General features: G+C 36.2%; 1 protein-coding gene across 2 annotated transcripts in view; it reads left to right on the top strand.

Annotated features, from left to right (window-relative positions):
- The window catches only part of MAP3K7 (mitogen-activated protein kinase kinase kinase 7), a 68,689-nt gene extending 50,180 nt beyond the window's left edge, over positions 1 to 18,509 (top strand). For both annotated transcript variants that reach the window (XM_027090340.1, XM_027090350.1), the window contains 4 exons: positions 7,536 to 7,641; positions 11,864 to 11,925; positions 12,626 to 12,741; positions 15,294 to 18,509. In XM_027090340.1, the coding sequence (XP_026946141.1) occupies positions 7,536 to 7,641; positions 11,864 to 11,925; positions 12,626 to 12,741; positions 15,294 to 15,474 (465 nt within the window). In that variant the 3' untranslated portion in view covers positions 15,475 to 18,509. The remainder of the gene's footprint in view (positions 1 to 7,535; positions 7,642 to 11,863; positions 11,926 to 12,625; positions 12,742 to 15,293) is intronic.
- The last annotated feature ends 4,238 nt before the right edge of the window (positions 18,510 to 22,747 follow it).

Here is a 22,747-nt window from a genome sequence, read left to right on the forward strand (position 1 = left end):
TTATATATATATATATATATATATATATATATATATATATATACTCTGCAAAATTAGTTTTATGAGTTGACCTAAAATTATGATAGAGAAATTCATTATCACCGGAACTTAAATACTTAAGGGAAAAACAGTATAGATGCCATTACTGATTTAACCTGAAGGAAAATTTGTGAAAATATGTTGATTAATTCAATAGTGCTCTATGTATGTTATATGGTTTTTATATATGCTTTAATAAGGAAGTATTCAATTTTGTAATTTAACAATTTGTCATTAACATTGTCCTCTAAAATGAATCATTAGTATTATCTCCTTTTTACTAATGAGGGGAATAAATATTTCCCCAAAAGATGTCACTCCTCTGGGATCACAGGCACTGACATACGTGGCAGACTTTTAACATCTTTTAATTTGTCATATCCCCTAGATTTATATTTTTGTGAAACATCTTTAGGACAGTATTTACTAAGCAGATGGATAAACTCTAGAAAGTCTTCTATCCCAGTTGTTCAGGTTTTTATTCTTCATCTTTATATTTCTGGATATTCTTCTAAATGCCCCTTACCTCTATGTAGATGACCCAGACAGTGCTACAATTTAAGCCATTTCTGACAAGTGCAGAGTTTTAACCAACCAAGTATATAAAAGTAGCAGTCATTGCTTTTTCTGTTACTCAGGTCAATAGACTTAACATATATAATTTATATCACATTCTTAAAGTGAATTGAAAACTAATTATGAGGTTTTGTTGTTGCTTTCAGTTTTGCTGAAATAAATTTTAAGACTATAGCATGCATCTGAAGTAATAAAAATACCACATTATGGTCCATATTCATGAAAAATTATAGGATTATATGTTATAAATAATGTGATTTAATTTCTGGTAAAATGTATTAGTACTTTTCATCTAAAAGGTGTTTTATTATTTCATTTTTATAACATACTTGAAATTTTAGAGATTCTTTGTAGTCATTAATAAATATTTGAAAACCTTTTCTAGCCATCAGCTAACTTAACTAACAAAACCACTTGAGATATTTAAATGATAGATAGCCTTGATCTTCATTTATATCTGGAAATATTTTTATTTCTCGCAATACCCATACACATACTCAAATACATATATACACACATACGTACATATATATACATAATACATATTAATTTATTATATATTTTATGATATTAAGTGACCTTAAATCTTGGTTTTATTTATTTAATAGCAGCTTTTTCAGTATATCTGCTTTCATGAGATCCCAGAACTTTTGAATGAAGTTTCCCACTTTCTCCCACTCAAATACTTAAAGTATTAACCAGGGCATTCAGTAACAGATAGCTTGACATCTGGTATTTGCTGTGATTCCTTAGAGGCTTGATGAGCTCAGTCTTTTTAATGCTATTTACTATTGCCATTGACATTCCAGTTATGAGAAACTCTGGCCAAGTATTCTCCCTTTGACTAGGAATGAGAGACTTGCTCTAAGACAGTTCAGGAGCATCTGCCAGTGCCAGTGCTCTTCTCTGTATTCTATATTAAAGGCATTGCTGTATTTCTGGACTGACCTCACCATACCAAGCCTTAACTTATTTCCTCACAAACTCCATATTACTTGAGACGTCGATCATTACCATTTTCATCTATGAAACACTGGAACTGAGGCCGACTTTGATTGTGGGACAGTCACCTGCATGAGTTGTCATGGACTACTCCAAGAGATTCAGAGTGAGGGGGAGTTTGATATGGTGGTAAAACCTGTTCTAAAACAGGTGCTATGTAGCCATTGTCTAGCCAGTTTTTAAAATTGATCCGCTCTTTCAGAATTACTTAAGTATTACAAACTTAAAATGCCTAATATCCAGTTTGGGGTGAGAATGACAAATGGTAATCCTCATATACTATGAAAACATTTTCCCCTGAAAATGTTATGATAAATGAGCATTAAATCTTTTTAATTACTACTGAAAATAACGTTCATTATTTGAAGAAGAAAAGTATGCACAATCTGGATTTTCAAAATTGAAGGTATAGTTCTTTTTAAAATCTGGCTAAGCAGTGATTAAACAGATGCATAGCAGGGTTTTTTGTTTGTCTTGGCCATGGAAATTGATAAAGAACATAAAAGCATTTGCCCAGTCAGTACAACCATCAGAGGAAAAGAGAGAACTTACTAATGAAGTTTACTGTCACATCTCATAGGGGAAAGTGATCTGATGAGAGTTTCTACTATGACTCTTGATTCGAGACTGATCTTAATAAAATCACTTAAACTTTTCATCTGTCAACTAAAATTAAATTGGTTGTTTTTATACTGCCATTTCTATTGAGAGGAGGAATAGTGAACGTAGCAAGCTTCTTAATTAAAAGTGGTTGTGTAGGTATTCATGTAAAAGATTGCATCCACACAACATACAACTCACTTTTAAATTAATTGATTAAGGTTTTTAATTAATTCAGGAAGCTCATTAAGCACATGTAATGGATTTGGCCTCCATTTGAGAAGATGCTGAGAAAAAAGCTGCCCTTGATGTCCAGGAACTGATCTGATACTAAAGCCTTGGTGTTGTTAGAAGCTGGACATAAAGAATGTCTCAGAACACCAATAGACAAAGTGACTCTGAGACCATGATAAAATGAGACAAAACAAGACCATTTTGTCTAAGCACAGACAAAAACAAGGTCACTGTGCCACCCACAAAATACAAACATTGCCCTCTCCCAGTGGATATGAGTGACCGATCCTTCTTTACCAGATGCAGCTTTACCCTGACCCTAGACTGCCCTCCCTGTAGAATTGCCACTGCTTGCTGACAGTAGCCAATCTAGAGTGAACGCCTCTTTCTTTGGAGCCTCCTCAGAATCATTCAACAAAAGCCCAGATCCTCTAGTAAGCTCTTTCTAAAACCCTCTTACACCCCAGAGTGCCCCAGGGGGAGCACTTTGCTTTACTGCAGCAAATACTAAACCCAACTAACTCCACGACCGGTGTGTTTGTGGTAATCTTTGGCCCGGGTGCATTGACAGTACCAAAAAGGCCCAGTCTCCCAGGAGCTTATTTGGGCAGATCAGACTTATGCCCAGATCATCTAGAGAACTTTAACAGTAACAGCTGCCTTTTATTTATTGTGCACCCATTTCGTGCCTTTAATGTATATTATTTAAATCTTAACCCTATAAGTGTGGTACTTTTTATTTGCCCCATTTTGCAGATGGATAAACTGAGGGTTAGAGAAACTTACCTAAGTCTTTACTTCCCTTACACTGGCCAGTAATTGCTATAACCAAGTTTTGAATCCAGATCTGATTCCAAAAACACACAAACTCTATACTCGCTCACTCTGTCTTGCATATAAAACTGAATGCAGTGCAGGGTAAAGTAATCCTAGACCTCTTCAGTTTCAAGTGTTTTGGCTTCAGGTGGTCTACATCATCATTAATCATTTAAATATTGTTTATTGATGATCATTTTTTGTTGTATTATATTGTTGAGCAAGGCTAACCCACCTTGATAATAAATTTCTTTTTTTTTTTTAATTTACTTATTTATTTATTTTTGGCTGCATTGGGTCTTCGTTGCTGTGCGCGGGCTTTCTCAAAGTTGCGGTGAGTGGGCACTACTCTTCGTTGAGGTGCACGGGCTTCTCATTGTGGTGGCTTCTCTTGTTGCAGAGCACCGGCTCTAGGCGCGCGGGCTCAGTAGTTCTGGCTCGTGGACTCTATAGTGCAGGCTTGGTAGTTGTGGCGCGCAGGCTTCAGTAGTTGTGGCGCGCAGGCTCTAGAGTACAGGCTCAGTAGTTGTGGTGCACGGGCTTAGTTGCTCTGCGGCACGTGGGATCTTCCCAGACCAGGGATCGGCTCCATGTCCCCTGCATTGGCAGGAGGATTCTTAACCACCGCGCCACCAGGGAAGTCCGATAATAAATTTCTACAGATGACTGCACAGATTTATTTTTTATAATACATCTGGGTGAACCTTTCTGTGTTTCCCTAAAACTATACATTCTCATGTATGCCTGCATACCCGTTCTGGAATTGTATCCGATGTGGATCTGTTTTCAAGATTTCTCTTGGAGAGTGCTGTAGTCAAGGAAAATTTCAGCTGCAAGATGATGTGATGATGATTCTTTAAAGAACCAGACGTACTGATTTCTATATGGACTTTAGAATCTACATTTACTGGTCAGATGTGTGGCTTTGGGCAAGTCCTTAATTTCCCTGAGCTTTAGCAACCTTATCTGCCAGTGGGGACCATAACATCCACCCCCCAGGGTTCTTATAACATGTGAAAGTACCAGACACACAATAGATGCTTAGTACATGCTTATATGCCTGTCCCCCTTAGTGTGCCTCCCAGGGGTCTTACAGCTTATTCTCACTATAATGTATTACTATAGAGAAATAAAACAAAACTAGCGCTTGGAAAGAAGTAAAATCCATTAGTGTTCTATTCCTGCTGTATCATAAGAGAAGCTTCTGTCAGGGATCATGGAAAGTATTTGCTTTAAAGGCCTTATATCACATATCAAAAGCTGTATTATCATACATTGTTATTTATTTAAGGAATATAATTTATCATACTACTTCTTTTGTCCATCCTCATTCTGTACCTCCTTTAGTGTAAATAATTTTCTGTTAAAGCTCTAAATCAGAAGCTTACATAATAGTCTTAAATAATTCCTGGCTCATAGGATACCTTCCTATTGGAGAGTTTAAAGACCATATAAGAAAAATAAAATTCTAAAATTTCCCTTATAATGAACTATGGTGAAGCCAGAATTAGATTGAGCCCGTAATTTTGGATTAGGAAGGATGTTTTTAATATACCCTGTCATGTATAGATTTAATTAATCTGATTATCATAATGAGGAAGTACCCTTGTAAATCCACATTACCTGCTGATACCCATTTCTTTTTAATATTTATGTTGTTCAGATGTACTTCACAGAAATATCATATAAATCTCTGTGTTTTGTGGTTCTATAATTTTAGCAACTAAGATGATTTCTGAGGGTTTTAAATAGCTTTCAAATGTCAGTCTAAATAGTAAGTAACCCTGGCCATAGATTCTTGACTTATGAAAATATTTTCCCAGTCTTTCAAGTGAGACATAAAAAGCAAAGCTTTATCTTTGTAAATAACTTCCAATTCCTCTTTATAAATATAGAGATAAAGTTTTGATCAAAGTCCAATTCTGGTTCATGTCTACTGATGGTAATTTGCCCTGCAGTTTAAATTTGGCTTAGTATTCTTTTGCTGTCTTAAATTGCTGTGTGGCATTTCTGCACTCTCAGAACCACTTTCATAGCCAACCCTTGTGGTAAGTCAAGTATTTCTATATCTCTTAAACTTTTCAGTTTCTTTGAGAATAGAAAAAGTAATTGTAAATGTCTGGAAGGAAAGAGCAACCTAAATGAGTTTTAATAGTTTCAGAGCATTTATGGCCATCAGAATTTTATCAGTAACTTTTTTTTAAATAGCTAATATAAAAATAAGACTTCTTTCCTACTAGGTTGCCAGCAGTTTCATATTTTTTAAAAATTATCAAATATTATCTGTTCTTATCTATGCTTTGTATTTTTTAGGTATTCAAAAAATAAAGTTATGGTTTATTTTTATTTATTTATTTATTTTTGCGGTACGTGGGCCTCTCACTGTTGTGGCCTCTCCCGTTGCGGAGCACAGGCTCCGGACACGCAGGCTCAGCAGCCATGGCTCACGGGCCCAGCTGCTCCGCGGCATGTGGGATCCTCCCGGACCAGGGCATGAACCCGTGTCCCCTGCATCAGCAGGCAGACTCTCAACCACTGCGCCACCAGGGAAGGCCATGGCTTATTTTTAAATATTCTTTATTTTTTTTAAATACAAACATGTTAGCGTATTATATTATTCATTGAGATACTCATTCCTTAAAATATAAAGACTTATTTAGTTAATTTATGGTTTTAAATTTAACTCGTAGCCTTTCTTATAGCTTTAAAGAAAGACCAGTTTTGAGACTTGACCTAAAAATATGAGTATTATTTCTTAGTTTTATAGCTTATGGGAAATATGAAGTAGAACAAATGAGTGTGCACATGAGGTACTAAGAGTTTCTTAGAACGAAAGAAATAAAGTAGCAAAGAATTCTCTTAGGAAAGGTTTAAGTTGAAGGAATATGATAATTCATACTAGGTCCAAGTAGGATAATTTGTTTTAATATCACAAATGGGGCTTCCCTGGTGGCACAGTGGTTAAGAATCCGCCTGCCAATGCAGGGGACATGGGTTTGAGCCCTGGTCTGGGAAGATTACACACGCCATGGAGCAACTAAGCCTGTGCACCACAATTACTGAGCCTGCACTCTAGAGCCCACAAGCCACAACTACTGAGCCCGTGTGCCTAGAGCCCGTGCTCAACGACAAGAGAAGCCACAGCAATGAGAAGCCCACGCACCGCAACAAAGCGTAGCCCCCGCTCGCTGCAACTGGAGAAAGCCCATGTGCAGCAACAAAGACCCAATGCAGCCATAAATAAATAAATAAATAAATAAATAAATAACTTTAACAAAACAAAACAAAAGCAGTAGCAAGTAAATTTGTCTGTCTTGGGTAGTAGCTCTGGGTAAAGGGGAGAAAATGTATCCACTGTGAATCAATAAAAACTTTCCCAGCTTGATGGAAGATATAACAAATCCCAACCACAACAAATCCCAAGCAGAAAAAAAAAGGGAAAACCTATATTACTGGGTTAAAACACAGGGCGTACTATAGTCAAATTCTAGAAAACAAAGACAAAGAGAATAGAGTAAAAAAGCAGCCAGAGAGAAAAGATTGTCCACAAAAGAATACCAGTTAGATCCTCCAAAGCAACAAGGAAGACAGAAGAAAGTAGAGTATCTTCAAACTGCTGGAAGAAAACAACTGTCACCCTAGAATTGTTAAGTCAACAAAAATGTGAAGAATGAGGTCAAAGTAACATTCTCAGGTGAACAAAAACTGAGTTTACCATCCATAGACTCTAACGCTAAGAATTTCTAAAGCGCGTATGTTAGGGAGAAGGGGAGTCCTGCTATTGCTTTTGTAGGGTAGGGTTTTTTCCCTAGTTTACTGAGAGTGAAGCCTTTCTTGGGTTTTGGCTTTAAGCAGGGGGTTCGCCAGTCCTACTCACATCCAACAAAGATGTAAGACTTTATGCCTGTTTCTCTGAGTGCAGCAGGCAGTCAGAACAAAAGCTACAGGCCATTGGGGTTCAATTGAAATTCCCAGAGCTAGCAGCTTAAGCACTTGCTAGACTTTATTTCTGGTCTCAGAGCTTTTCCCTTACTTCCTTGCAAGCTTATCAGTTTTTTAAGAGATATTTTATGTGAGTGCATATAAATTTTTTTAACATATGTATATTTATCTAATATTCTTAGAGGATTTATTTGTTTTTTGCAAGTGTTTTGGGACCTCTTCTGATAGAAATGGAAGTCTCTCCTGTGTCTTAGAATGGAAATTATCTCTTGTTATTTTGTTTTCATATCAAAATCACACTTTGTTCCTCCTGTCACTTCTTGCAGGTGAGCAGTAGGTCATCCAGTCCTAGCGTCAGAATGATCACTACCTCAGGACCAACCTCAGAAAAGCCAGCCCGCAGTCATCCATGGACCCCTGATGATTCCACAGGTGACCAGTTTATCCTCATTATAATTATGAAGTTGAATTTATCATGTTTATGTTCATTTAATCATGTCATTTCTTTAATGCTTACAAAGGCAGGCATTATACAGTAGTTTAGATTTCCCTGTTAATAAGATCAGATATTTAGCAATAAGTTTTAAAATGCCTTTTTGAGTGCTAAGACAGAGACTACTACCTTGCCCCATGTGTTTTTTTCCCCCAGATACTAAACATGTATTTTGAAGATGGTTTGTTTGGGGACTTTTTTCAAATAGGAAGATATTCTATTCTTGATATTTCAGTCTGATTGTCCTATTACAATCCATCCTTTTCAGTAATAGTAGTAAATTCTCATCTTTTGATAACTAAAATTAGAATGGTAAAATAATCATCTTCATCTCAGTCTTGTTTTAAAAATACGAGATATTATGTACCTTGGTAAGAAAAACATTTCTGACCGTTGACCTTTTGAATCATTTTTAACTGAGAGGGAGACCTCATTTCAGTTACGTAAATATTCTGTTAAATAGACTTTTAAAAGCCTGGTAAGAGTTATTAAAACTCCCCAACATGAAAAACTAACTGGTCAAAATCAAAATATTAGTATTAAAACCTGCCTGTCTGAAGGTCGTAAGGGAATAGTTTCATTATGGGTAAGCAGGAAATTATGTGCCATAATAGAAATCTTCTTTAGCATTAAGAGGATACCTTGATAAATACACAGCAATATACTTCTATAAAAATTATTTATATGTTACTATGTCAGAGAAGGAAGATGATCTCTTAGATCTTGGAAAATTAAGCAATTTGGGGTTTTATATAAGATCAATTATGTTACTAATTGTGGCAATTAAAAAGTCAGCTTTCTGTCTTTACAAACTAAAATTCTGCTTACAGGTATTTGCAGATACTTGTCATGGTTTAGTCAAGTTCATAATTTAATTTAAAAAATTAACTGGGTGGCTTTTCTCCGTGTCATGTAAGATAGAACTATGTTTAGCCTTGGGTGTACTCACTAGTTTTAGTAAGTTTAAATTCATTGGCGGCAAAAACTCCTAAGTTTCACCCTCAGCACAGCGCAGCCTAGGATTATCCAGAACATTCACCACTACTCAGCACGTGTGCAGAATTTACCATGACGTACTTCTCCTCAGAGGTGGGCAGGGAAATGCTCTCGACAGATTTGACCATTAACATTCAGGTAGTGTCAGCTCTTTTTGGTTCCTACATCCTTCGGTGAGGGCATGCTCGCCCAGACATTACAGCATTTGGCAGGTCTCCTCACTTCAGCCTGGACTAATCTAGACACGCCAGTCAATGTGTGGCAGATAGTGAATTCATGAGGGAAAAATCAAAATTCTCCTAAGTCCCTCTCACTTAACTGCTGCATTTTGTTTCTTTTCTGGGACCTAAAATACCACAAAATAGCAATAGCTAGATATCATACATAGGTCCAGGTTGCAGTATCAACTGAATTTTGACTTTGCCTTGAAATATACTGCAAATGTGTGGTTATCGTTTTTAAATATTTTGAATACAATTTTAGAAGTTGAGAATCTGGTTTAAGTTTATAATTAACGAAGTTCAGCTTTGCACTGTTTCTAAGAAAAATACTGATAATCAAGCTAACAGAATAAATTGTAGGAAAGAGATAGGTAAAACCTTTTTCTTTGAAGGCCCACTGACCCAGAAAAAAATTAGAAGTGCATACATACGTTAAAACAACATAATTAATTCGATTTTTTAACTTAAAAGGGCAGAGGTTTTTGTGCTTTTTCAGAGAAAAAGAGCACAATGATTTAATAATCATAACACATAAGTACTCTTGGGTTTCTACTTAGAATGTATTGGCGATAGAGAAAGATATACATACGCAAGAGCAGCTAGTGAAAGAGATGCCTAGACCCAGTAGAGGGTCCCACTGTGGGCGGGGAACGGTGCACAGGGGGAACATTCACTCGAGTTTGTCCTGTGCTTAGTACTTTGCAAAGATAAAAATATAAGACATGCCCCATTGCTTGCATTCTGATTACAGTTACAATACTGACACATTAAAAATAAATTCATCATGCTGTATAACAAACTACTACACCGAATGTTTTAATAGTTATAAATAAGCATAATCCTGGCATAGTCTGTGACTTTTCTGTAAAATAGTGAGATTAGTCACTATTGTTCTTTAGTCATAAAGCAGAAAGGAGAAGACAGCATTCCACATGAAGGGAGCACATAGAGAATATGAGATAGTTATAAGTATTGTGTTTAAGGGGCTAGAAAAGAGATTCCACCTAACTTAACCAAATCAGTGTGAATCTGGACATTTAAGAAAAGAGGTTAGATTTGATCAACAACTAAAAAACAAACTTTTGTGGCATAGCCTTGCTATCTTGTAACCAGAAACTGAAAGCTAAATTTCAATTTAAGTGAGAAAGTAAAATCTCACGTCTTGGTTTCAGAGAACAGATGAAATTCAATAAAGGACCTTAAGTTTCCCACTCTCAAAGGGCTTTAAAATTGTTTGAGTAGCACAATCCTTGGACTTTTTTTTCACCCCCAGAATACTGTGAAACACTGATATATTTAATTCTGAAATACATATTGGATATAGGGGACTGATTTAATAGGATATATCAAGTATCAAAGATTTAAGAAAGAGCGATAGGAGTGGAAATATTAAGTTGAAAAACTCTTTCAAGACACTTAATTTTTCCAATAAGGTCAGGGGGAAGTCACTTTTAATCAGTTTAATTTTGTGGAAAGCAGTGTTTGGTGGGAGCATTATTTGAAACTATTGTAAGGGGGTGGGGAGAGGTTTCGTCAGAGAAACAAATGTATTTCTTATTTAGCCATTTCAGAAAAACCTTTATGTTATATAATTTTAGGGTAAAGGCTCTCTTAGGCAATCCTCTGTTATTCCTTCTTTAGTACACTCCAATATTTGATGAACAGTAATTTTTTAATCTGAAATATAAACTTGAGTATTTAAAATTGCCCTCATTTCCCAATTCTTCGTTTAGTATCAATAACAATAATTTTAAAACAATAATAATAACCACCACCAGCACCATGTGTTGAGTGCTCACCATAGGCTAGCTAGCACTGCATGGTATTCCTTACATGCATTATCTCATTTGGTCTGATTTAGCTTTGCTTTTGGAGTTATTTGCAAGCACATTCTTAATGGCCTTTTAAAAAAAAACTGAAGCTAGAATATCAGTCAGCAGTAAATTAGGAGGCTACTGAACCGTCAAACTGTCTTAGTTTCCTATTGCATTTGAGGCAGTGCCTTGCTGTCGTCCTGACCTTGCCTGCCTTCATCCACACCACTCTTTCAACGAGTCGCTTATAGAAAAAGGGCTGAACAGCTCACTTGTTTAGCTCACTTATTCTCTATTATAAACGATGGGAAAGCAGCTACTTCTGAAATAAAAAGTCCATATTACTTCACAGTGATTCTTCCTGCTTCTGGAACTGTTGTACATAAATGTTAATATTGGGAAGCAACCATCCCATGCTTCTCTTGCAAGTTGTTATGGCAGTTTTACCTCTTTTGAAATACAAACAAAACCTGTCTGTTCAAATAGTCTGATAAAATTGACTGGTTGTTTGAATTAACCCTTTTAACTATTTTTGGCATGATATTGAGTCACAGTTTCCATACTGTCAATGTGTGTAATATACTCCCATCAATAACATCTCTCATTTTCTGCAGTGATTCTCATTGGGAGGAGTGGGATGAGCAGCTCATGTTAGAGTCTATACTAATTGAAGATGATCCACTGGGAAAGAAAGTGCCTCTTGCTTTCCCCCTTTCCCTGTGAAGGAACACTGATGTTGCCGGAGTTGACACAGCCTTAGAGTAAACTTAGCATGATCAAGGAAAGAATGTGGAATTTGATTAGGTAGAGTCAGTTACGACTGAATTTAAAATATAAAGGTCCCATATCACTGTTTTTGTTTTTAATTAAACAAGGCCTTACATGCTTTAATATATTGTGTTCTATTCAACTTATAGCCAACTTAAATTGTAGGTGTGAGAGTATGGTTGTATTCCAATTATCTGTAATTGGATATCCTCTGTTTACTTTTAGAATTCAAAAATTACCAGTAGCAATAACTTTTATTTTACTCTAAGAAAAACAATACCATTATCTCATGCATACTTTCTTGCTTTTTGTTTCTAATTATTTGTAACAGAAAATAAATAAAATACATACTCTAATTCCAGATACCAATGGATCAGATAATTCCATCCCAATGGCTTATCTTACACTGGATCACCAACTACAGGTAAAGGATTACTTTCTCAGCAAAGTTTACTTTTTCCTTTTAGAGAAGTTTATCTTTAAAGCTGATGGTTGTGTTCCTATCTGTTATTGTATATTCATTTATTTATGCTTTTAGTTGACCTCCTTAAACTTTTAAAAATCAAGCTGAAATAACTGATTCTCAGTTAAGTCAATCAAAATTAAAATTGCCAAAATCACTGTTCCTGTTCTAACAATCATCTTAAAATACTCGTACCTTTGTTCAAGACTTCCAAGAATAGCATTTTGCTCTTTATTTTTAGTGCATTAAAATGTAAAAGCCATATAAGCTCATTTCTGCTTAATAGATTTTGTGGTACTTTGGCATGTTCATGGTGACTGAAAATACAAGTAATGTACTTCATTGTCTCCTCATGCGTGTGAGAGCTATAAACATCTTTCAATATAATAAAGTCTGGCAACCTGAAATGTAAAACCAGAGGCCAAGAGTACTCGACTCATGGTTCTCTGTAACAACGAGAAAGTGTTAAAGCGGCAAGTGTAAATTTAAGATCTGAGTTAACGTTGACAAAAGGGCACTGAGATTTTCTAGGCCTGGTTTAACACTTATTTTTAAAAGATCATTGCTTTAGTGCTATAAAAATATATCACAGTCTCTGTCTTAACTCTCAGCTAGATATTGAGTTTGATTTAATTATGTTTTAACATTCCTGATTTTTCAGCCTCTAGCACCATGCCCAAACTCCAAAGAATCTATGGCAGTGTTTGAACAGCATTGTAAAATGGCACAAGAATATATGAAAGTCCAAACAGAAATTGCATTGTTATTACAGAGAAAGTAAGTTGTCTTTAATGAATAAGAATAAATCATTAGTATTTTGAATTTAAAACGTGTTAAGGTGCAATATTGTTTAAAGACATGAAAACTTAATAATTTTTAGAATTAATCACTAAGCATATTTCTAATGTGGAGACTTTCTCTATGTTTAAGTTTTAAGCACCCTTCGGCTAATTTTCCCTGCAAAACTCATCTCTTTTGACTATTTCTTATTATATTAGGAAAAATATAACTAAGGGAAATAAACTAGTGTTCATAACCATGTGTTTTATGTTCTCAGAATTTTAAAGTTAAAAGCTGTTTAGATTTACTTTTATAAAGATTTATTGTTTCTTTGGACAAAGGTAAAATAATTTGATTTACTAATGTTCAGTTGTGCTTTATCTTAGAAACATATATGTAGATATATTCTTGCCAGGTGTGTGTTTAGGAGAGTAGAATTACTTATTAGAGGGCTTTATTTCATATCTATGAGTGTTTTTCTAGGGAGTTTTGTACTTACATTTTTCTGGGAGATACAGAGACTGCTTTACTCCCCTTTTAAAGAAATACAGTCCCATTTCCATACTTCTCTATTTGAGATTCTTTAAAAAACAGTATTTCAGTTTTCTTAAACATGACCTTCATGAAATAACCTATGGAGCTGATTTATGGTGGTAGGTAGTTTTTTTACAGTTTACTAATACAGTGATGTAGATGAATTCAACTTAATATTTTAAAGGCTAAATACGAGATTAAATATTACAGTCTGCAAACTGTAGAACTAATTATGGAACTCTGTGGCACTTTATGATAAGAAAAAAAACGATTTCTTATGTCTGAATATGTATTTCTTATACCTAACCTATAATTTTTTCATACTTTAATCATTTGAAAGAGGAGTTCTATGCTAGAGAAAAACAAATGGTGAATTGTGGGCACTGTAAAAAATATGATAGTTTTAATTGATTTTTAAATACTTTAAATAAGAAATGTTACTAGTAACATTTTGTTTGAGGACTTTTCATTAATTCAGTTATTTCCAGCAGCCTCACTTTAGGAGCTAATACATACTATCCCCCAAATAAAAGGCGCTTAAAGAAGTGTATCAGGCTGGGGGCTTCCCTGGTGGCGCAGTGGTTAAGAATCCGCATGCCAGGCTTCCCTGGTGGTACAGTGGTTGAGAGTCTGCCTGCCAGTGCAGGGGACGTGGGTTCGAGCCCTGGTCTGGCAAGATCCCACGTGCCGCGGAGCAGCTAAGCCCGTGCGCCACAGCTACGGAGCCTGCGCGTCTGGAACCTGTGCTTCGCAACAAGAGAAGGCCGCGGCAGTGAGAGGCCCGCGCACCGCGATGAAGAGTGGCCCCCCGTTTGCCGCAACGAAGACCCAACGCAGCCAAAAATAAATAAATAAATAAATTTTAAAAAAAGAATCCGCATGCCAATGCAGGGGACACGGGTTTGAGCCCTGGTCCGGGAAGATCCCATATGCCACAGAACAACTAAGCCCATGTGCCATAACTACTGAGCCTGCGCTCTAGAGCCCACGAGCCATAACTGCTGAGCCCCCATGCCACAACTACTGAAGCCCGCACGCCTAGAGCCCGTGCTCCACAAGAGAAGCCACTGCAATGAGAAGCCCGCACACAACAAAGAGCAGCCCCACTAGCCACAACTAGAGAAGGCCTGCACGCAGCAACAAAGACCCAATGCAGCCATAAATAAATAAATAATTTATTTTAAAAAAACAAAAAAATTTATCAGCCTATAAAAAACTCTGGTTTTTCCCGAAAACGTTTGCAAGAGTAAGTGGTTCAAAAGTGGTATTTTATATTCTTCTCATTATTTTAAAATAGGAAGGAGATTTAGGTTGGATAGCAGCTATTTTAATTAGCTTGCAAATGTTTTGTTAGCTCCCACTTTGCACTGTAGTTAAATAGGATTGTGGTTTCAGAATATGAATATGACTACGTGAGTATAAAAGTAGAATGTGAGGCTTCCCTGGTGGCGCAGTGGTTGAGAGTCCGCCTGCCGATGCAGGGGACACGGGTTTGTGCCCCGGTCCGAGAAGATCCAACATGCCACGGAGCAGCTGGGCCCGTGAGCCACGGCCGCTGAGCCTGTGCGTCTGGAGCCTGTGCTCCGCAACGGGAGAGGCCACAACAGTGAGAGGCCCGCGTACCGCAAAAAAAAAAAAAAGTAGAATGTGAATGATTAAAACTTCAAGTGTTATTTTCAAGGATAGCTAGATAAAGCCCTTCCCAGCCTTTTTCTCTTCCTTCCTACACAAAAGGGATACCAAATGAAATTTTCTGCCACTTTTATTATGCCATGTTATCTGTTTTCACTACTTATCTAAGTACAGTTGCTTATTAAAAGGATTATGGTATTTGTATGGTTACGCCAGAAGAACGGTTGATAGTTTCCATTCCAGCCCATAATTATATTTGAATAATGTACCTAAGATGCATAATGATAGACCCAGAATAAAAGTTCTAATTAATTGAGCTTCCATCATTAGCTGTTAAGGTATGAATATTTCCATCCTGTGTAATATGTGGTATTTGTTTTTAGGCAAGAACTAGTTGCAGAACTGGACCAGGATGAAAAGGACCAGCAAAATACATCTCGTCTGGTACAGGAACATAAAAAGCTTTTAGATGAAAACAAAAGCCTTTCTACTTACTATCAGCAGTGCAAAAAACAACTAGAGGTCATCAGGAGTCAGCAGCAAAAACGACAAGGCACTTCATGATTCTCTGGGACCGTTAAATTTTAAAATATGCAAAGAAAGACTTTTTTTTAAAGGAAAGAAAAACCCTTATAATGACAATTCATGAGTGTTAGCTTTTTGGCGTGTTCTGAATGCCAGCTGCCTATATTTGCTGCATTTGTTTCATCGTTTATTTTCCTTTTCTCATGGTGGACATGCAATTCACCTATCTCCTCATATAACATGGGGGCATCTGTACTTGAATAAGCAGCAGTTCTCAACTTCAAAACAGATGCAGTAAACCGTGGCTGTATATGCATGCTCGTTGTGTGAAGGCTAGCCTAACAAAAGGGGTATCAAACTAGCTGCTATGAGCAATCATTGTCTTTTTTTCGAGGTGGAACCTCAAGAATGATTTTGTTCTTGTATCTCATCTCAAAAAACCAATAATTTTTTTCCAAAAGATGGTATATACCAAGATAAAGACAGGGTATTATAAATCTAGAATAATTGGTTTTACATTATAGAAATACAGAACCTTTAGGGATAGTTGAGAGTGAGGGCTTTGATGCCAGCATCCTTGGATCAGTACTGAACTTTATCCATGAAATATTTAAAGGTAAGTGGTGGCTGCTGTATTTAATAAAAGCATATTTCATTAGACTAAACTTTGTCTATGATACATTGAACAAAATGGAACCCTTTTTTTTTAAAAGGTATAAAGATTTTTAATTCTGTGATTGCGTGTATGTGTGCTGAAACTGTAAAGCTTTTATGACTCTAATATTAATATCCCTCAAATGAAATTAAAAGGTAAATGAACATGATCCAGCTTAAATGATCATTCCTTCCTGCAATGATTATTGGATTGTTCTACTGTATATTTGAAAAACTGAAGAGAAATCATGGAAAATGGAAATAATTGCTCCAGCCAAAAGGCTTGGGCCTAGATTTCTTTTACAATACCAAATGAGCAAAAAACCTGGCAAATCAGGACAAGTTAATGAGGAAGTTAAAGGAGTAAATCTAAATTCATCAAGTATCCTATTATCGATACTGGAATGATTGATTTTCCTTGCAAGCCCACCCTAGGATGCCTGCTGCCTTTCAACACTTTTAAAGGAATTTCACTTATAAATAGAAAATTTATATTGTTAACAGTAACTTTGCTACCAACTTTGAAAATAAAAGTAATAATAAAACTTCATTGAAATAATAAACTATATAAGCTCTATTTTTTCAGTTGGTATTAAAATTAATTACATTTTGATACCAGTACAAGGTGTCTTTTAAGTAGGGATGTCATCGACCTCATTTTTATAGCATTAATGTTTTATGAAGAGAAAATTTAAAATGAAAGCATAATTGCTGTGATTATTAGACTTATATCGTGATTGTATTGTAGTTTTGCTCTATTTCAGATAAGCAAGCTGATCTAAGAATTTATCAAAACTATTCTTAAAAATACTAAAGCAGGTAACTTTTTCTTCCATTATTTTTTCTTCTTCCCACTGAGTTTTATAATGTATTCCTTATGTATACAAGCAATAAAGGTAAAGGACAGTTTGTACTAAACTGTGTCATTTTTAGCTTCTTCAGAATCTATTATTAAAAAGTTTTTGGTAAATAAATATCGACCATCACTTCATTTAAATAAAAGGAGGTTTTCATTCCCAAGTGATTTAATTACCTAGCTGAAAGTGATATTAGGCTTAATGTATTAATAGTAAAATAAAATTGGCACAGAAAATAACTCTAAGGAAAAGCTTCACTCTTCCATAGTATTGCTGCTTGTCTGTACATCTATCACTCCACCAAAAGGGACCTAGTCGGTGTTTAGAGACTTTTCTAATTATCCCAGAGCATGAGGTAGCCAAGCGTGGATGCTAAGGCTGAACTTTTCCATTAGGATTTAGCATTTTAGATTTCAGATTTTATTTCTAGTCACGAACGTGTTTTTGCTATACACTACACACTTAAAGGGAAAGTTTATTATTGTTATTACTACATGCAATCACTTCATTAAAATATCCCAAATAAGTAAATGGAAGAAAATAGTAGTTTTAAGTCATGATGCCAAATGCAAAAAAGGCTGTTGAACGCTTGCTCGTTTGTTTACAGTATGTTCCTGGGGATTTTCAGTACTGTAGCGGTCCTGTACACTGAGTGCAATTCAGCCTTACTTGGTTTTTAAGTACTTGCCAAGCTCATATTTTTCAAGTCCTTATTATCCTTGATGATGGGAGAAAAGCATAGCAGGGATGATTAAAATCCACAGCCAGTTTCATCAGTGTTCTCACCCATCAGCCCTTCAAACAGAGGTGTTAACAAGCAGCCAAATTTGTTATTAATTCCGGTCTTACCGTTTATTCTAACCCTCGTTTTTTGGGGTGGAAATAGCAAACAGATAAACAAGCATCTAAGAGGCCCCAGTCTGAAAAATTCACAAACAATCCTTGAATAAGCCCTAATTACATTTTATTTTTACCTCCAGGGAAGGAAAACAAAGCTTTTATCTAACTTACAGGGAAATACTCCTCAGCAGTAAAAATAGCTTTTTTGAGTCAAATAAAAATCAGTTAAGAATATTTACCTTATAGCAACATAGCATATTGAAGAGGTCTGTTTAAAAGCTGTTTACAAATGTTTGACTATTTTTGGTGAAGTATTTTAGAGCATCAAATGTCTTTTTTTTTTCTGCAAGTTTCTTTTATGTTCTTAGTTTCAGCTCCTGCCTGTAGCCAGATCACAGGCCTTCCCTGTGAAACTTTTGTTTCTTTATGTAAGTGTGTGTGGTTTTCAGTGGTCAGCTCCTTTCTTCAAACGGTAGGAAGTTCTACTTCTGTCATTCAGAACATTTTATGTAAAATGATGTGATGCAGAAATCCTTGTGCATACTGTATAATTGAAGGAAGCTTTTTAGATTTATTTTTGTTTGTAATAAAATTCAGATTGTTACTCTAAACTTGGTCATAAAAATGGTGAATGATTTATATCAGCAAATGAGCTGTGAGGTGTTCTACTCGAGCAGCATGTTTACGTTATACAAAATCGAATAAAAACTGAAAAGTCAGTAATCCTAATACTCAATGCTGTTGTAACATAATCATGATTTTTGAGAGGCTGGGTGATTGGCCAGTTAATACATCATTTCCCCCAATTCTGATTTTTGGTTAAATGGATTCTCTTCACAGTTTCAATGAATCCTGATTTGTATGAAGTATAACACGGTGTACATCACTACACTTCTGCTCATTAGAAACCTGATTTCTTGTAGTCTATCTAAATTACATTAAGTATTTCATTTCTTTATCAACCTACTAGCCCTCTAACCTACACATCTGTGCACACAGACATTCTTATAAACTCTGCCTTCACTTTAGTAAATATACCTGCTTATTCACTCATTCCTCAACAAATATTTATTGGGCACCTGTGATAAGCCAAGCTGCTGTGGCTAATGCCAAGTGACATGTCCACTTCAGTCACATGGTAGTTAAATGGTGTTCCCATTTCACAGGTGGGAAAATAGGCTTCTAAAGGTTAAGACTTGTGCCTGAGTCTGCTTTTCTATCATCATCTGGTTTCAGCAGAATTACATGCCTGGAGACTCAGCAGCCACTATCAGCCCACGTGAAGGAAAATGGAATGGCAAACAAAGGAAGGGGAACGTGAGGTAACTTTAAACTTGCAGGCACAGGGACTTTGTGTCCACTTTTAAACCCAACATTGAGACCCATATTTGTCTTTTAAAGCCAAGTCTGTGTTTTAAGCCACTTGGCTGTGCTGTAACTTAAAATGCTCACTAAGTCCCAAGGTGCTTCAGCTCTTTCACTCACTTATTGGATGGGTGGGGTTATCTCCAGTCTTCCGCCCCACCCTGCACCCACACACCTGAAGGATGCGCTGCAAATGGAAATACAGGTCGTGGTGCTGTGAGGCTTGGTCTTTAGACTCGTTCTCCACTCTATAGGAAAGTGAGACTTAGCCCAGGCTTTTTTGTTTTTGGTTTGTTTTTTGCCCCTTTTGCGGGTGTGGGGGTCTTATTAAAGAATAATTGGGGTGTAATTTTTATACGGTAAACTGCATTCATCTAAAGCGTGCAATTTATTGAGTTAGACATATTGTATATACACTTGTAAAAAAAAAACCACCCAGCAGCCAACATCCTGATCATCTCCATCACCTCCAGAAGTTCTCTCATCTCTTGCTGTCTATCCCTCCCTTCACTCCAAGCGCCAGACACTGGTCTGTTCCCTAACCGTATAAAATAGTTCTCATTTTCTAGAATTTTACATAAATGATACAATATGTACTTTTTTTAAGCTTTTTTTCTCCTCTCAAAGAGTTAACTCCTTTGAGAGGATTTTTTTTTTAAGAATTTTTTGATGTGGACCATTTTTAAAGTCTTCATTGAATTTGTTATAATATTGATTCTGTTTTATGTTCTTGGTTTCTTGGCCACGAGGCATGAAGGATCTTAGCTCCCTGACTGGGGATCGAACCCGCACCCCCTGCATTGGAAGGTGAAGTTTTAACCACGGGACCGCTAGGGAAGTCCCAGGAATTTTTAATTAGACCATTTTTAGTGATGCTTGAAAACCTTTCAGTATCAGTTTTTGAGGGCAAATGTAGGTTTTAGAGGGCTGTAGGTATGTCCAGTATGACCTGCTTGATTGTGCAGTGTTACCATCTTCTGAAACATTTAAGATCACTTTATTTTTATGTTCTTACAGAACCTTAATACTTCACTCACAAAATCCCTTGCATTTGTTTTTTAAAGTAAGTATATTTGTATATGTATTGCTTCAGGTGTTAGAAATGTGAATGGACATGGCAACATTAATAAGTACTTGGTGGTTTTCAGCAAATATGCTTCATAAATGTAATTTTTTTAAAGTTTTCTCTTTTTTTTTTAGGTTGTAGCTGCTTTTTGCTTGCTAAAAAAAGGAAAGATTAGGTTGATTATACCACAAAACAATAGGCAGAAAAATATTTTAAATACCAATGAAAACAATCTTCTTTAAAAAGTATTTGACATGGTATCTCATTCAGTTTTCTACCAGTGGTCCTACCTGGTATAGTGGTGCCCATAGTAATAAGTAAGAGTGCATTGGCAGAGTGTGTACTGCTTACCACCAGGACCTGTACTCCTTTTCCATCAGTGACTAATCACTGCTCTCAGTGTATCTTAGGCCCCTGCCACAAGGTCCCACTAAAACTTAAAACTACTGTTTAAATGACCTGCCCATCATGTCAGTTTTTTCAGTGAAACTGTTCTGAGAAACAAATGGTTATTTAACTTTATCTGAGTTTCATGGTACTTTTACATTTCCAGGTAGTGAAATGCATTCTTTATTCTGTAATTTAATGGTTAGTGATATCTTACAAATGCCATATGGCAGCAGGATAATTGCTTTGAAAGCACCAGAAATGATTGAGCAAATGCTGAATATTTATCTTCTGAAAAGCAAAAGTAATTCACAAAATGAAATTACCTTTCAGCCTTATTGCTTGTGTCTCTTTGTGGATACCTGCCTCTTCTTTAGTTATTACAGGAATGACGATATTAGTCATTGATTGATACATTTACTAAATTCAAATTAGAGACTAAAGAAACCTGAAAATGTGTGCAACTTTTTCTGTGGTTGAAGGAAAAATGGTGATACTTCTTCCTCAGACACTCTAGAACCCTTCTGAATTTTAATCAGTTTCCTACAAAGATACTTAACTAAATATACATCTAATGTCATGTAAATATACATGACAAAAGAACAGAGAAAAAACTCGAGAGACACCTCAGTTTTGAAGCTACTTCAGCTTATTCTCACATTTACAAGGCATCAGATGAGTCTGTTTTTTTCCAGTATTAGCCATGCCAACTATCACAGTTAAAACTACATGATACTAACTTAAGTGACTTTCTTAAAATCAACAGAAATCATGTGCAACAGTCCCCCCTTATCCGCAGGGGATGCGTTCCAAGACGCCCAGTGGATGCCTGAAACTGCAGATACTACTAAACCCTTTTTTTCTTATACATACATACCTGTCACAAAATTTAACTTATAAATTATGTACAGTAGGATATTAACAACAATAACTAATAATAACATAGAACAGTTATAACAACATACTGTAATAAAAGTTAAGTGAACATGGTCTCTCTCTCAAAATACCTTATTTTACAAATTTAATGCTTTTCCATCTTAACTATGCACTTATCATGCTAGCACAAATTTCTTTTTCTTTCTTTATAATTCCACAGATAGAAGATTTGTTCCTACCATAGATCTTAGCAACCTTAGCGTATGATTTTTTTTTTTTCCTTATTAAGTCAGAAACTTTCACCCTTATCACTTAGAGGAAGCAATTTATGGCTTCTCTTTGGCATATCCGAATTGCCAGCATCGCTACTCTTGCACTTTGGGGCCATCGTTAAGTAAAATAAGGGTCACTTGGGCACAAGTACTGAGATGCTGCAGCAGTCAGTCCTACAAAGGAAATGGCTATTAAGTGACTAACGTCACAGAGGGTACACTGGAAGGATAGGTGACTCAAGTCCCTGGCAGGACAGCACAAAATTTCATCACACTACTCAGAATGGCTCGAAGTTTAAAACTTAGGAATTGTTCGTTTCTGAAATTTCCTATTTAATATTTGGGACCGTGGTTGACTTCTGGTAACTAAAATCACAGAAAGCAAAACCGTGGGCAAGCGGGGAATGCTGGTCGTCTTTGGGCAGGTCTGTAAATCAAAAAGTACAGGAAATCTGCATTTAATTTCCTTCCTTGCCCAAACAAGGGAGTACCCAAGCCAGTTTTTTTTGCTGCCTGAAATGTTTAAGCATTGTTCCTTGCAACTTCGTTTAGGATCCGAACAACCTGCCATTCCCCTTAAATAAGAGCCTGTCACAGTGACACATGTGGAGGTGGTTGGTCGACGATGTGATCAGGTCTCAGCAGACGGTTCCATGCAAGAGCATGAGGCACATCCACTAACATGGGACAGACACGTGTGCCCCAGACACAGTGCTTTGGCTCTGTGGGGAAAAAAGATCTTATTTTACACTTAAAAATAGCCAAATGGGACTTAAATATTTGTTACTTAAAGATTTCCTGTACCACCTTTGTCCCAAGAGCTCTTATTCTGCTGGCTGTTAGGAATGAGACATTTTATTATCCATTAAAACATGATATTTCATCCCACAGGACTGTCCTCTACAAACTGACTTCAAGAACACATGGATATGCTGCTTTAACTTTTCCTTGGTGAATAGCCATCTATATTTTAAGTGTTTTTTTTTTTTTTTTTT

The sequence above is a fragment of the Aethalodelphis obliquidens genome, unplaced genomic scaffold (genome assembly GCF_003676395.1).
Source record: "Aethalodelphis obliquidens isolate GAN/ISIS:26980383/991018 unplaced genomic scaffold, ASM367639v1 scaffold3, whole genome shotgun sequence".
Classification (NCBI taxonomy): Eukaryota; Metazoa; Chordata; class Mammalia; order Artiodactyla; family Delphinidae; genus Aethalodelphis; species Aethalodelphis obliquidens.